Genomic DNA, 16,822 nt, shown 5'->3' on the forward strand with positions numbered 1-16,822 from the left:
TGAGGAACAAAGACCACAGCACTCACTTCCTGCTGGAAAGCCAGGAGCACAGAAAGAGACACATAAAAGAACTCATGGAGTGTCCTAATGAGTCCGCCTTGTTCTGAAGCCTGGGCTGGGTTTGCTGTGGTTCCCTCACAGGGAAAAAGAGTCTGTGTGATTTCCCTTGCCAAGAAGACCACAAATAGGAAGGTTTTATGACCATGAAGAAGCACACTGGCTTTCTGAACACCGAAGTGTGACTACATAGAAACTACTCCTTTGCCTACCTCAAGTGCTGTTTTCCAAGTTAGGATGCCAGCTGCAGGTGACAGGGTTGGTGACTGTGTAGATTTCACCCATGTATGACTTCAGAGAGGTCATGGGCTGGCAAATGCATACTGTTTTCTTAGTGAGAGAAATGAGAAAGGCCATTCCAAAGCCCTAGAAGCTGCAAATGGAGAAGTTGAGGCTAGCAGTGTTTACACTGTTTCATCTGGATCCAGGCGCTCAGTTCTCTTCCGGAGAGTGCTTCATAGGTCATTAGAGCTCACTGTGCAGTGGGGCTAACACATGAATTCAGTCTTCCTAGACTGGCTTCCTGGGGAAGCCTTTGAGTTTAATCTATTTTGGTGTACACTTTTATCAAGGTCATAAGTATCTTTAAATTTTTATCTTCTTTTCATAATATTAATACTTTGCAAGGCAGTTTTAGTTGGCCTATATATACATACTATTATTCCTCAATCTGCTTATTCTATCCATTAAGATAAAGATTCCTTTATATTTACAATATTTATAAAATGTGGCAGCAATGTGAGTCAGAAGCACTCTCCATTGTAAAATCATTTGCTGGATCACAATCCCTGCAAGGCCAGAACTGGGCGCATGTAATCTAGGAATAACTGACCCCTCATGCTCCTCCTTATCCGTCTGCAGAGACTAACTTCCTCTTTCTCGCAATAGCTGTGTGACATGGGACTTTCTACAAGTCTTTTCTATAGGTGAATGTTCTGTAGTTCTTGTCAGCTTGGAAAGGGGGAATCTCAGCTGAGGAATTGCCTCCATCAGATTGGCTGTGGGCATATTTGAGGGGCATTTTTTGGTTAATGGTTGACGGATAAGGGTCCAGCCCACTGTGGGTGACACCATCCCCAGGCAGGTAGGCCAGGGTTGTTTAAGAAAGTGAGCTAAGCCAGCCTTTAGGCAGTATTCCTCCTTGGTCTCGGCTCCAGGTTCCTGCCTGAGTTCCTGGCCTGACCTCTCTCAGTGGTGGATTGGTATCTGCCAGTCAAATGGGGCTTTTTCTCCTCAGGTTGCTTTTGGTCATGGTGTTATCACAGACACTGGGCAGGGGCAACTGGGATTATGGGTAAAAGCAGAGTTTAGTTGACTTACCCAACAGTGCAGAGACAGGTTCAACGGCAGACATTCTAAGAAACATGTGCTCTTGGCATGATTTGAAAGACACCCCTAAACACTGTCGTCTGCTGCAGATAATAAGACCACGGGTTGCCTTCCCTGGGACATGTGACAAAGAGAATACACTAGTAGCTCCTCTGGAGCAGCAGAGTGTGTTGGGGTCATCCACTTGGGACACGTGGAAGCCTCGTTCTGCAACCTCTTGCTACATGAGCGCCGAACGAATGGTCACAGTGCCTGGGTGGCCAAAGTGTTAACATAATTTCCTAACTGTGGTCACTTGCAATATGAAGAATTTAATTTCAAAAAAGAAAAGAAAAAATAGACCCTGGTGGTCAGAGGTATTTCAATAAGGAAGAAAAAGTAAGGAAAAAGTTACATTTTCTTTGGAATAAGCTTTTCTGTCAGCTGAACCACGGAGCATTAGTTGTGGCAGGAAGGGGCCTTTGGCGTGCCAGCCAAGCTCATCACCAGATGGCTGGCGCTGTGACAGTGTGCGCAAATGGCCTAGGGACTTGGGGAAAGTGCCAGGACATCTCACACACAGCCCATCTGATCACCCGTGGAGACGCTTGCCAGCAGCCTTCCAGCCCTGACTTCAGAGAGCCTGAGGCCCGCAGAGGGCTCCTGGGTTCCTAGGGAAGGCCTTAAACATCCTAATAAGTGGGTTTGTACTTAAAAAGCCCTAATAAAAACCACACCTCACCCCTCTGTTCATGTCTCCCCATGTACTTAGTTGGAGTCAGGATTCTATCAATTTAGTGACAAAATGTTCACTGTCTAAAGATAATCATGGATGCTGATCAACAATAAGGACTGAATTTCTTTATAACAACAGCAAAACATTATTTACCCACATGTCAATGCCATGTGACTTCTGGGCAGGATCTTTACAGATTTGTAATGTATGGGAAAGGAAACAGGCCCTGGGCAATGTGACTTGTGGCTAAGGCTGAATCCCGCTTCCCAATTTTCAGCAGCTTTTTCGTTTTTTAAACATCTAGAAGCATTTATTTCATTCAAAACTCAGTGTCTCTTTATGGTTTATGTCGTGGAGTCTGGCTTTGCATCGCCTCCCAACTCACCCGTCCTCTGGTCTGAACTGCTGCCTTCAAAGCATTTTCCTTATGCTTGCCTCCTGAACCCATTTGCTTGATTTTCAGTCTAACAATCTCCTGTTTTCTGTATTTATCTAACACCATTTTTCCCTTAAAAAACAGATTAAAAAAAAAAAAGTGCTATGATTCACACAAAGTGCAGATGTGGCCTTATTTTCTTCCTCTGCCTTCCTTTCACTCGAACTCAAAGCCAAGCTCCTTAAAGTGCCGCTGCTGTCATTAGCTCCCCTCCTGGCCTCTTGGGCTCATGACTTCATCCTCTCTGGCCTTCACGGTGTGTTCTTAAACACACCACAACCTTCTGACCCCAGGGCCTTTGCACTTGCTGCTCTTGCTACTCTGATTTTGTGTTATATGCTATGATATGCTTATGGTTGACTGTTGCCTACTTAGGGAGAGAAAGCGTAATGGTCATGTCCTCAGTTCCCAGTTAGAAGGAGAATGACTAGCTGGTCCTAGATTATTAAATATCTGTCAATTTTGAGATTTTAATTTCAGGAGACTTACTACCTACAATTTTGTTTTGGGGTGGGAGTATAGAATACGAAGTTTATACAGCTTAAATATTGCTATCTTAGCATAGGAACTTAGATTTTAATTTTTAAAAATTTAAAAGTTTTTATTCACTCAAAAAGGTAAATTTTGTAGTGATATAGCCAGGCACTGTCGTCACACATCTCTGCCTTCACAGAACTTAATGGAGGGGATGGTTAAATAAGTAGTTCATGCAAATAAACATGTCTTACCAATCCTGCTGTGTTCTGGGAAGGGAGGGCTGGGTACTGAGTGATTATTTGGTATCGATTTGAAAAGCAGATGTTAAGTTTTCTCATTGCTTAGAGAAGTTGCCTGATATACCAGCATGTGTGGTTACTGGCTACTCAGTATGGACTGAAACTCACTGCAGGGGTCAACCACACTCTACACTTAAAACAGGATGAAACTCACTTACTGGTGCCCCTCTACCGATCAACACATTGGTATATAATGCTTTGTGTATGAATAATTTAATGTGTTAATAAAATTAATTCACTATGTTTCTGTTTTTATCTGACCACTAAAGAATTTAAATGTGTATGTGGTTTACTGTATTTCTAATCAGTAATGCAATTTCATGTAATGGCATGTACATAAAGCTTTTTACGTTCTATTGATATAACAACAAGGACATGGGATGTCAGCAGGCAAGAGAACTACACATTGAACAGCATGTGAGCGAAATAATTGTCCTGGTTTTTACACTACTGATACCTGCGGTTTTGTCTCTCTAAGCTCACCTCCACCTTTTTTTCTGGTGAGACACCCTAATTTTCTTTTGCCTCACCCCCCAGATGCCTAGCCTGTAGGGCCATGGTGGGTTTGAGCATCACACTCTTGCCTCTCCTCCACCTTGGTACAATTGTGGCTGCAGCACGCTTACAAGAAAGAGAAGTTCTGTTGCTGCCAGAGCTGCTGTGTTGTTAGAAGTGATTGTGGACTGACGGCAGCTAAACTTCCCTGGAGGTGAAACCGATTGGCAACAAGAAGAAATGTTGGCCTAAAGACAGTTTCCTGACGATAACGCATCATTATGTAAATTCATCGGTCCTCACACCTGCAGCCACTCTTCAACTTTAGCTGGCACGGATGGGAGTTATTTGTGTGTCCTGGCCTGATACTCACTGAGATTGATGCACTAACATACTCTTTAAGGAGAGTTAACAGTTTTTCACGTGAGCACTAATTAAGCCAGTGCAACCCAATAGAAAAACAAAATCAATGGATGAATGTTTAAGTTGGTGCTTTCTCTTAATTAGCTGTACTTTCTCTTAATTAAAACTCTACTACAGAACATATTCCACATGGTGATTTTGTCATTGAAAAATGTCCAAATTGCACAATAATTTTAATGGGATACACCATTGTAAAAAAAATGTTCCAAAATATTTTTTCTTTTTTTCTGAACATCAAAATGCTGGCTGATTCTATTTGTCAATGCCCATTAGCTATGCGGTCAATTTTTAGTTAGATTTAATTGTTTAAATAACTGTTAATAGTTTACTGCTGTCAGGATGTAGGAGTTTTACAAGAACCATTACTTCATTGCCTCAGGGAGTTTTAGAAGTCCTATAAATTAACACCCAGTTAAATTTTATTATCTCTGTGTTCTTTTCTCCTTCAGCCGTTTTCTGTGACTTACGTACAGTAGCTGGAAAGGCCACCGGTGTACTAATCACTGAAGCTGAACTTTGCTTTCTGAATTTTAATTTTGGACCAGTCAATGATTCTTGTATTCTGAGCTTGGTGTCAACTTTGGGCGTGTGTGTGTGTGTGTGTGTGTGTGTGTGTGTGTGTATGTGTGTGTGTGTGTGTGTGTGTATGTGTGTGTGTGTATGTGTGTGTGTGTATGTGTGTGTGTGTGTATGTGTGTGTGTGTGTGTGTGTGTGTGTGTGTGTGTGTGTATGTGTATGTGTGCGCGCGAGAGTGCAGATACGCATGTATAATTCTTCCTGGGCTGTGCCCATTATATAGAAGACGCCTCTGCTAAGTAAGAAACTACAGTTCCCTGAGTGCAACAGACCCTGGAGGGCTTTAGACAGGACAGCTGATTACACTTACAAAATAACACCAAAAGAGGCCGCGAAAATGTCGAGTTTAGCGCATTTACTTGGGTTCATAGCTCAGTTTCTTCATTTTAAATCCAAATTTATAACAATATTAATAGATTATGGTGCTTAATAATATGGGAGATTTTTGTTTGTAAACAACATAAAAAAGTACTACATCGAGAGTTTCATCCTCACGACAAAACTGTGTGTGCAGGGTACTCTTTTAGTGACCCGATGAGTAAAATACAGCATGAGAGAGCACATGGTAAATGCAGTGCTGGATGAATTCTGTAAAAGAAGGCTTCATGAGAAACTACAACCTTCCGGGACAGCTTCATCCAGATAGAACTTCTTTGGTGCACAGATTGGCTAGGCTATCTTAGTGCCCTTACACCTTTAAAAATATTTATTTTTATGTGTGTGTGTGTGTGTGTGTGTGTGTGTGTGTGTGTGTAAAAGAAAGGAAGGGAGCAGAAGGGAGGAAGGAAGGAGAGACCTTAAAAACTTCTGTGAATTTGAGGCCAGCCTGATCTATAAAGCAAGTTCCAGGCAGTCAAGGCTACACAGAGAGATCCTTTTTTTTTTTTTTTTTTAAAGCTAAGCCAAACCAAACGAACCCAAACCAGCCAACCAAACAAAACCCACAAAACAAAACAAAACAAAACAGCAGCAGCAACAACAAAGCCCACGGGGAAATCTAGTTACCTTTCTTCGTTCCTCTGCAGCCTCCAGCTTTTTCTGGATCTCCTCCAGAGACAGGTCTTTCTTCTTTGGAGAAGCTAAAGTTCGTGGAGCTTCTGAGATGGGAGATGGTGGCTTTAAGATGAGCTCAAAAGCCTGGCCGGAGGCACGCTTGTTGATCTGCTTCACCTCCATGTCTATGGAAGGAACATTGGAGAACTTTAAGCAGGCGGTTGAATCATGACTTGGAGTCGAGCAAGTGCAAGCGACAGCTTAGCAGAGGAAATGGAAAACAAGGGTTGCAGGAGATAGTCATCTCTACATTGTTCTCAACATCTATGAAGCCCCAGGCTCAGCTGTGCACATGTTTTAAAAGCATAAATGTTTTTGTTGATACGTTTACGTAATTATGTCATTTGGAGTGCATTGTAGTAAGAGAAAGCCAGATACAGCAAGACAATGACTTCTTTCCTTTCCTCGTAATATGGCTGCCAATGCTGATGACTATTGGGCAGATGTTGGCTAAATAGTACAAAATTTTAGCTAGACAATTAAAATATGTTCACGAGGGTCCTAGTTTTCTCTTTGTCACTGTGGCAAAATACCACAAACAGCTTGGGAGGAAAAGATCTATTTGGCTTACAGTTTCACACCACAGCCCATCACCGAGGGAATGCAGGGCAGGGGCGTCAGGAAAAATCTGGAGGTTGAAACTGAAGCAGAGACCGTGGAGGGACGCTGCTCACCAGCTCCCTTCCATGGCTAGTCCAGCTTGTGTTCTCATTCAGTCCAAGACTACGGTGTCAGCACCCACAGTTGGCTGGCTCCTCCCAGATCAGAAAAGGAAATGCTCCTCAGACATGTCTCCATGTCAGAGCTGGAGTCAATCTCCAACTGAAGTTCCCTCTTCCAAGGTGACTCCAGTTTGTGTCACACTGACAAGAAAATATCCAACCAGCACAATGTGATCCCTAGTGCTGCTGTAACGATGCATTATGTTATTTTTCACTCACATTTGCAACCCACTTCCCCCTGTTATCTTTCTCTGTCTCCTGTTAGTCTCCTTCCTCCTACTTTCACATCATGTATGTAGCTTACATTTATGTGTTTAAATGTGTATCTATATGAAAACATATGAAAGAAGATGAGATGTATGCCTTTCTGAATGTGATTTATGTTGCTAACAAAGTGATCTCCAGTTCCATTCATTCTTGCAAATGGCATTTTTTTTTTTTTAATGATGGACTGAAACTCCATTTTATCAGTGGTCTAAACATTTTTATGGCTATTTTCTCTGATTGTGTTCTTGTCACAAACGGGGCAAGCATACATTAAGTAACTCTATTTAGCTATTATGAATACATGTTGTAGTTTTAAACATGCACGCTGTAGACAAATACAGTTTTAATTATCAGCTCAACAAAGACCAATTGCTAATCATGCTTAAGTACCAACCACAAGTAAATTACCAGACTTTGAAGTTTTAATCATATGTAGAATGACTGATAAACTGATTATCAGACTTTTACACTTTACTGGGTGCTATCATTTATAATCTAAGATAATTTGTAACATAAAAATGTAACAGAAAGGTTGTGTCTTTGAGGACATTTATAACTTCATAGCTTCCACAAGTATGTGCCTTATGCATGCCAGATAAGAATGTTAGTGTAATTGCAAGACAATTTACAGAAAAAAAATCAATTATACTTTATACATAATATTTACCAACAGTTTAATTGTGCATGAATTGATCTTTATGGTATGAATATACTAGCAATACTAAATTCTAGAAAATGTAGTAAAGGGTTACATGAGGCTAGACTGTATTCATGATCAAAAGTAATGGCACAGACATTTGAATATGCTTTAACTTTATCTAAATTTTTTATAAAATTTTTATAACTTTAACTGTAACACTGTTCCTTTGATTATATATTTCATATCATTATTTCATATGGGAATTAATATTACAATACACATTTAAAAGTAATTTTCTATACCTACCTCTTTCTATATAATTTTATTTCCTAGTAATTTTTATAAATATGATAGTATTCTGAATTTCTGCTATAATGGAATTTAGAATTTCTTTTATTATTATTATTACAATTTATTCACTTTGTATCCCAGCTGTAGCCCCACTCTCATCCTGTCCCAATCCCACCCTCCCTCCCTCTTCTCCTCCCATGCCCCTTCCCCAGTCCACGGATTGTGGAGGTCCTCCTCCCCTTCCATCTGTGCAGATAACCTAGACCCCCTGCACAGATGTAGCACATACTTGTGGAAACTGTTTATCATTTCCCAGTATGATGAAACACACTATGATTTCCTACAGTGTGCAGCTTGAAGGCCAATAAATAGCAGGTAGAAAAGCAGCTGTGATGGCGGAGCCAGGTCACCCCATAACCTGCTGTGGATGATAAGGCGTGATTTCTAGCAAACTGGTTGCTAATGGCAGTTAGAAATAAATATGTATTATTCCAATGTGATCTCTTAATTATTTCCTTAAATATGGAAGGATCTGAATGATTGTAAAACATGAATAAAAATTTTATTATAAAAAATGCATCATTGTATTACTTAAAACTGGATAGGTCATGAAACAGATACTTCTGTAACTCATGATTTGTACATATATTGCATTGATATATTGGCAATAATTATTTCCTAATATGAATGTGTGTGTGTGTATGTGTGTATGTGTCTATAGTGGTAACCCTTTATTTTTTCCTGTACATGAATGTGTAAAATCAAGAAAATTAACTTTATATAACTATTTCTCTGTAATTCTCTTGGTTGATCAAAAAGGAATAAACAAGTAATGTAAGCTTAATAATAATAATTCAAAGAGTAATTTATAGTCCATTGTAAAAGCATGCCAGGTATGATAATAATTTTTATAACTATAATCACAGCTCTGTCTTAGAAATGTTTACTCATTATCTTCTCTTATAAATAATGTCACCACAAATATGTTTTCTAGGAGAGATCTATTGTTTGTGTCATTTTAAACGATAAAATGATTATTTTTTAAAAGAAATATTACTAAAGCAAATAAGAAATATACATTTTTAATCAGTGTGTGTAGAATATAATTTCTTATGTTTTTCATACCTGTTTTGAATAAACCCATATAACCAATCTGTGTCTATTCTAATTAATACTTCTGGGATAGCTCTAATAATGAATCTTTAAGTATTTTCTGTAAAAAGTGTTTGGATTGCATCAATTTCATAACAGTTTTAAACCATAATTACGCAGAACACTCAGGACAATTTTGATTAATTAGGAAGTAAATAATTGTGAATGTGTTTCTTTTTATTGAAATACTGGAATTAAGGTAGAAGTGAATTTCACTATGTGTTTCTGGAAGTTCAACCTATTGAAGGCCTGAAGGTAAAGGTTATTCAGCCGCATGTTTTCTGTACCCTTTGCTGCAGCAATTGTTAATTAACTGAGTTTTCCTGTCTTTTCATCAACTTTTTTGACACTTTTCTTTCGAAATAAACTTATTTCAAATAAAACTTACATATATATTAAAAAAAACCTTCATAGCTCTCTTGTAGGAAAATGTACTGGATTTTTAATGCTTCGTTGGTCAGTTTTCAGTTGTAGATGAGTGCTTTCTGAGCCCCGCACTCTGGTCTCAGCTGACTGATCTTTTGTTTGCAACCACAAATTTCTCACGATTAAGCCACTGCTACGTGTCACTAATGTTTTACATGTAGGTTTCTCTTACTAGCTTCCAAGGGGGTTCCAAGATCCTCAGGACATCCCCAAACACTCAATGGCCAAATCTCTCAAGTGTAATACATGGGCGTATCCTTGTGTTTGAGCTCCAGAAAGGCTGCTTCATATTCTCTCTTCATTGCTCAGATAGTTACTAGCAAGATGGAAAAGTGCAAGACCAAGCGAGCCCTTTGAGAGTCTGAAGGTGGCCACGGAGTTGTTGGAAGTGCTGCATGAGTAATTTGGAGCTGGCTCTTGTGTCTGAAACCTCTCACACAGCTTTGCTTTGGCTCCTCTCAGTACCAAAGCAGCAGAAGCCGCGGCAGCCCTCGTGTCCCAGCCATTAGATGCTCTCCTATATAGTCTTCTACAGAGCTCCAGGTCCCAGGAAGGAAAGGAGCATGCTGATGTCAGCACTGGGTCTCAGTGACGGCATGGATTTTAGAGTCTCTTGAGAAACACGGCCGGATTCCCTACTGACAGCCATACCCGACAGAGAGCAAGGGTCTACGTGGCTGATTTGCCGACCCAGTGAACTTCCTGGATATGCTGCATGCATTTTAGTGGAAGTTCTGGTTGGAGATGGATTGGTTACCCACACACAGAGTTAGCTGTTTGTGAGAAGATCATTAGTCCTTCTAATGCGTGTGGCATCGGCACAGCACTGGAAGAAGAAGGCCTCTGAGTTATCAGGTCGACTTTAAGGCACTTAAGGCTGGGAGCCTGCCCTTTACTGTTTTTAATGATCTTTACCTATGTGGGAAGGCCGAGAAGCTGTGAGCCAATCATTCATCAAATTGCATTGGCTGAATTAGGTGAGGCTAGTACTAATGCTGTTGATAAGAACAACCTCCTGGTTTCCTCTTTTTAGGCATCAAGCTAAGACACGCGATCCCTTCTCCCCAACGTTTCTGAGAAGAGAGAATACATGTTGCTCAAGGAAACTATGCATCCTCTTGCCCGAGGCCACACACACAGTAGAAGGTCCCGAAATCTAACCAAACCAACCTGGTCACCGTGATTGGGATGAAGCGAATCTAGAATGCTATACTTCAGTAAAGACAACTGACAGCCTGGCCAGGTGGTGCATGCCTTTAATCCTAGCACATAGGAGACAAAGGCAGAAGGGTCTCCCGAGGTTGAGGCCAGCCCGGTCTCTATTGTGAGTTCCAGGACAGGCAGGGCTACCTAGAGTGACCCCGTATCAAAAACAAAACAACAAAATGCAAACAAAACAAACCAAAAAAGAAAACAAAGCCAACTATTCTGCAAGTATGGAGTGTTATTTGGCTTTCTTCAACAAGGTCTTAAGTTCTAGGTTCACCTTGAACTTGCAATCCTCTTGCTTAGGTCTTCTGAGTGCTGGAATTACAAGTCTGAACCATCGTGGATGGTAGTAAGTTATTTTCTTCTTAATCCCTCTTTGCTTGTGGCCTCAGCCAGAAGTCAGTTTTATTTATGAATTTGATTGCTACACAAAATATGAGTGCCTTACAAAGAAAAATACTGATGATGGTAGGTTTTCTCTTTCTTGAGTGATCTATGCAGAAAAACGGTTTCCTGTAAATTAAGATCTAGTGAAATAGTTGAGTGTGTTTCCTTATCTGAAAAGAAAAGGTGTTAGACATCCTGTGGGTTGTGACGTGCTGACGAGATGCTGATAACAAGCCAGCATGCTTCTTCAGAGAAGAATGTGCTGTCACTAGCACCAACTTCAAACTGTTGGGAGCAATAGGCAATTAATAAGACCTAATGGCTGGACACAGCAAAGGAACATGGAGATCTCGAAAGCGCTCTTCTAACTATATTCAAACTCCCGCAAACTGCACAGCCAAGTCACACGGGCAACTCACCGTCATAAGTGTAGATGTTGATGTTGCGGGGCTCTGGGTAGAAGCAGGAGCAGATCAGTGACAGCATGGACAGCTCCTTCATTTTCTCCTTGTAGGCTGAAAGGGAAGAGTCAAAATTAGGATGCTTCAGCGCCTCTCTGAATCTGAGCAATAATGACAGCGCTCTGCAGAAGGCGGGCTGCTCGCCTGGCTTGCTTTCCCAGTGAATGAGAGAACCCTGCTGCATATATTCCTTTCTACAGACCGCAGGAGGGCCACGTTATCGTAGGACAGGTAAAAAGGGAGAGCGAGTTGGATTAAAGGGAAAAGGATTTGAGATCCCGTAGGAAGAAGAAAACAGGGAAAATTGGGGGGGGGGGTTAGCAGAGGCAGGCACATTCTAATTACTGTATGTGTGAAAAGAATCTTCTCACGTAAGTTAAGATTCTCAGGGGTTCACCGTGCATAGCCGCTATTCATTTGGGGGTACCCACAGAGCTCATCAGGAGGGTTGTTAAGCACTTGTAACCCTCCAGGGAACTTGGTTGCTGTTTTCTCTTAATCCCCAAGTGCATTTTTTTTTTTTTTTTAATCTCACCTCTTCCCACACCTGTGCTTGGAGATCTGGCCAGGACCTCCCTTTCTCTGCCTCATAGTCTGGGTCCCAGCCTCAAAGAGAAGCTGTAGGAGATCTGACTGTGCTGGTTGCAGGCCTTCCCTCTTCCTCTCCATTGCATGCTCTCCTTCCTCCCCTCTGAGGCCTGTCCAGGTAGACACACCTGGTGAGCACCTCATGGCTCTCACCAGGACAAGTGTCTCCAGACAGCAGAATTGGGAAGAAAGGGCAGGCCACTTCCGCTTTTGATGGATATTTAATTAATAAAATTAATTAGTTAATTAAAGAAAATGGAGGAAAAAAAATGATGAGTATATTATATGGTAACTTGTGACAAGGAATCCGATGACTATGGCCTAGCAATATAACCTCATATGGAACTCCTGTGTATTGGCAGGATCTTCTAACCATCACTGTAACCCAAGGGACAGCGTTGAGACAGTTGGGAAGGAAGGGATTCCTAGAAGATGGATTTGGACATTATTGACAGTTACATTTGGGGGGGCGGGCAGGAAATAGATCCAACAGATGTTTCACCATGTCTGACATATACTGCGGATCATGCACAGCTGGAGGAAAGCTATACATGTAGCGCAGCACAAGATTGTCCATGTACTCAGAACTGCACGAGATTTCTCTTTTTTTCTGTAACTCAACTGTATGTTCCCCAAGCCTGACTTTTGCAGAATACATGCCACGATGTCAGGAGGTTGACAAGAAATGCTAAACTAAGAAGTTTCTGAGAGATCTAAAAATCTATAAATCCTCCCACTCAATTGCTAATTTTATGGGTGAGAAAACTGAGTCTCACAGAGGCCAAAGTCTCATACGACTGATGATAAAGACGAAGCCTCTGGGTAAGAAGCAGAAGACAGTCTCTATCAAAGCTGCCGAGGAACCATCCAGGCCGACTTCTGGGATAAAGTCCAGTGGCCACGGGGTTGATGGGTACCAGACTACCATCCAGTCACATGCAAAGATCAATACTGTCGATTTCATGTAGTACAGCTTGGCACACATCCCGATGACCGCCGAAGGAATCTCTGCTCACTTATTTCCTAAACAAAAAGCACAGCTTGTTCTGGGCCACCGACATTTCCCACAATGCTCATTCTGAGATATTTCATTAAAATTTAAATTTTAGAAGGCTGAACCAGATTTCTTTGGCTCGTTGCTTTAATTGACTGGTCACTTACAAATATCTAAAGATGTTTTTACATATATGTTAGTGTGAATTATAGTGTATTTGAAGACTTAACACATCGAACTCCATAAACAAACTGAAAACAATACAACCGGGCTTTGTATATTAGTATAGTTGCCTTTTTTTTTTTTTTTCTGGTAAGGGAATACAGTATGATATGGAAAACATTTTGCTAAATGATGTATACAGTTAGCGCTTCACATCTTCAGGTTCTAAACCCATGAATCCAACAGATCTCAGACTGAACAGATTTGAAAAAAAAAATGTCTTCTGCAATGGCATGGACTATCCATGAAATCAATGTTAGATCAGTATTATTCAAAATGGAATTTTATGTAAGAAGTGGGAAATAGTAAGAGCTGGAGAGAACAGGGTCTACACAAGGAGAGCAACAGAACAAGAAAATCTGAACACAGGGAACTTCCCAAAGACTCATACTCCAACCAAGGACTATTCATGGAGATAACCTAGAACCCCTGCACAGATGTCGCCCATGGCAGTTCAGAGTCCAAGTGGGTTACATAGTAATGTGAAGAGGGACTGCCTCTGACATGATCTGATTGGCCTGCTGTTTGATCACCTCCCCGTGAGGGGGGAGCAGCCTTGCCAGGCCACAGAGGAGGACGGTGCAGCCACTTTTGATGAGAACTAATAGACTAAGATCAGAAAGGAGAGGAGGACCTCCCCTATCAGCGGACTTGGGGAGGGGCATTCGTGCAGAAGGGGGGAGGGAGGAAGGATGGGGTTGGGAGGGGAGGAGGGAGGGGCTTATGGGGGGATACAAAATGAATAAAGTGTAATTAATAAAAAAATTAAAAAAAACCTGCTTTGTGCAGAATGTTCATAGATGTGTTTCTCTTATTTCTTAAAGATTTAGTATAATTGGCCATTTATGTAGAGTTTACATTGTATTGGGCAATCATTAGATGACTTACGGTATAGGACAGGGCGTGTATAGGTCATGTGCAAATACTATATCCTTTTAAATAAGGAACTAGGACATCTGCAAATTTTGTATCCCCAGGGGTCCCTGGAACCAATTTCCACGCACACAGAAGGATGAATGCGTACCATATGCCCGTTATAGATTCAAATTTTTCTAAGAAGTAGTCTAAACACAAAACTAAAGAAATATCAAGTCAAAGCTGTAGAGGAACACAGGTTTCTACTGATAGCTTTTCATATCTGTCACTAGTAACGGGTAACGAACGTCAATGATTTTCAGTAGGATCTCCAAGCTACTAAAAGGGAAGGGTGTGCCTGTGGCTGGCACATTGGGAGCCCTGTGTCTAATGAACAATAACAATAACAATAATCCTCTGTCCCAAAATTCAGAGGGCAACTTTAACCCCTAAATTGGTGATGTTTAGATGTGAGACCTTTCGGGATCTGGTAGTAAAATCCAAGTCTTCAAGAGTGGATCTAATGCTGGATTCATCTCTTTCTGCTATGAAATTACAAAAAAAGCAACACTGTCTGATCCTCGGAAGAGAAGCCATCCCAGAGTTCCACCACGCTGCCAATGAGCTCACACACCTCTATTCGCCAGATGTGTATGAAATCATATCTGTTGTGTCAGCCAAAGCTAAAACACTGCCTGGAAGAGATACTGCTTCTATGTCGTCCTAGGTGATCTGGGGCAAAGGTAGTTGACCTCTGTGGGTGATTTCTTCAACAGTTTCATTACTTTTCAAGTATTGTGTTATATATATATATATATATATATATATATATATATATATATATATATTTGAGTGAAGATCTCACTGTGTAGCTTTGGCTAGCCTGCACTGTGTAGAGCAGGCTGGCCTTGAACTCAGAGATCCACCTGCCCCTGCCTCTGTATGCTGGGATTAAAGGTGTTTGCCAACATGGCCAGTTCCAGCACTAATTTTATCAATAACTCTGGCTATTTGTGGCAGCCATTGTGTATATTCTCAGTGACGTGGGTGCTCTGCCACAAGTCCTGGTTTGCCTCCAGAGGGCCAGTTTATGCCCTCTGGGAAGAGTCCCTTTCACTGTTACAAGTGTTCTCAGGTAGACCATCATCGTTAGTAAGGAACCCCTGAATGCACTGAGAGAAGTTATTTTGCAAAACCTTTCTCTCTCTCCCTTCCTTTTCTTTATGTTCTTGTTTTGTGTGAATGCAGTGTGCACACACAGCATGGTGTATATGTGGGGGGTGGAAGACAATCTCTTATGTTGGTCATTATCTTCTGTCTTGCTTGAAACTGAATTTCTTGGTTATTTTTCCACCGACTGTGCCAGGATAGCTGGCCTAAGTTAGTGGGGAGACTCCAGTGGCAATCTATTTCCCCACAGGAGAACTGGGATTATAGATGTGTGCTACTGTGTCCGGATTTTACAGGGGTTTTGGGGACTTGAACATGGGCCCTTGAACTTGCACAACAAAACTCTTACCTACTAAGCCATCTCTCTACACACACACCCATTTCTTTTTAAGAAAGACTTCTTTATTGCTCTTTTGTGCAGGAGACTCATCAAGAAACAAATAAAGGAAGTTCAAGAGGTGATGTGGGGAGGCATGGCTTAGGAAAAGAGTAATGCAAAGGGACCAAAGAAAGTACACAAAACTTCATGCAAGAATTTCTAGAAAATAACTGTTTGGGGCAAAGATTTCCAGTGGCACAGAAGGAAAGGTAAAACGTCTTTGTAAATAAGGGCCAAAGGAGACTTTCCATGCAAAATGTAACCAAGCTCATAGGATGCATTTGATTGATGCTTGTGCATTGATGTTCTGAAATATAAATAATTCAAATGATTTTTCAACTAACAGACTGCCCAGAAAATACAAAATACTATGAGAAACATGGTTATGATTTTGCTATTGGTATTACATATATCGACAATCATTTCTTTTCTTGAATTTTGGAAACAATGTATGTCAATCTTTTTACCGTGTCCTGAGACAGGTAGAATTGAATGTGTCATTGCAAAGAATGTGGGAGTTAATAGGTAATTCCATATATTACTTTTTGTTGGTGTGTTGGTTGACTTTGCTATTAATTACTAGCGTTTACAAATAGGTGCATTTATCTAGCAAATTCATTTAAATTCCAACCCATACGAAGTATAATAATTACATAGTAATTGTCTTTTCACCTAATGATGTATGAACACTAATTGAACTTTTTTTCATTCTTCCAAATGGCTAAAATAAATCATGAGTGATGGTAACAGTCGCTCTTTGTTGAACACAAACAATGAGCTAAGGCATGGGTAGACATTTCCCTGTTTAACCATCTGAGCAATGCTGAGAAAGGACCAACAAATAGTCCAAGTTTATAGGAGAAGAGGAGACTCAGAGATGTGGGGTTGGGTTCTGATGGAGCCTAATGTGTGATGCTTAGTTTTCATATAGGTCTGTCTGACTTGTCCCCTCCTTTAAAGCTGCATGATGCTGTTCACCTCCCTATCTATCAATTGCTTTCCAGCTCTCTCTCTCTCTTGAATGCTGGTGTTGAACTCAGAGCTTGTGATGCGAGGCACGTGTTTTATGTTGCATTTCACCCTCAGTCACTTTTCTTTCTTTCTTTTTTTAATTTTAAATTTTGCTTTATATGTATTGGTGTGAGGGTGTCATATTTCCTGGAATTGTAGTTACAGACAGTTGTGAGCCACCATGTGG

General features: G+C 40.9%; 1 protein-coding gene across 2 annotated transcripts in view; it reads right to left on the bottom strand.

Moving 5' to 3' along the window:
- The window catches only part of Stmn2 (stathmin 2), a 47,908-nt gene that overhangs the window by 9,752 nt on the left and 21,334 nt on the right, over positions 1–16,822 (bottom strand). For both annotated transcript variants that reach the window (XM_021632310.2, XM_060385798.1), the window contains exons 2-3: positions 11,375–11,470; positions 5,814–5,986 (exon numbers count right to left, since the gene is read on the bottom strand). In XM_021632310.2, coding sequence (XP_021487985.1) covers positions 5,814–5,986; positions 11,375–11,470 — 269 coding nt within the window. The remainder of the gene's footprint in view (positions 1–5,813; positions 5,987–11,374; positions 11,471–16,822) is intronic.

This window comes from Meriones unguiculatus, chromosome 6 (assembly GCF_030254825.1).
Source record: "Meriones unguiculatus strain TT.TT164.6M chromosome 6, Bangor_MerUng_6.1, whole genome shotgun sequence".
Classification (NCBI taxonomy): domain Eukaryota; kingdom Metazoa; phylum Chordata; class Mammalia; order Rodentia; family Muridae; genus Meriones; species Meriones unguiculatus.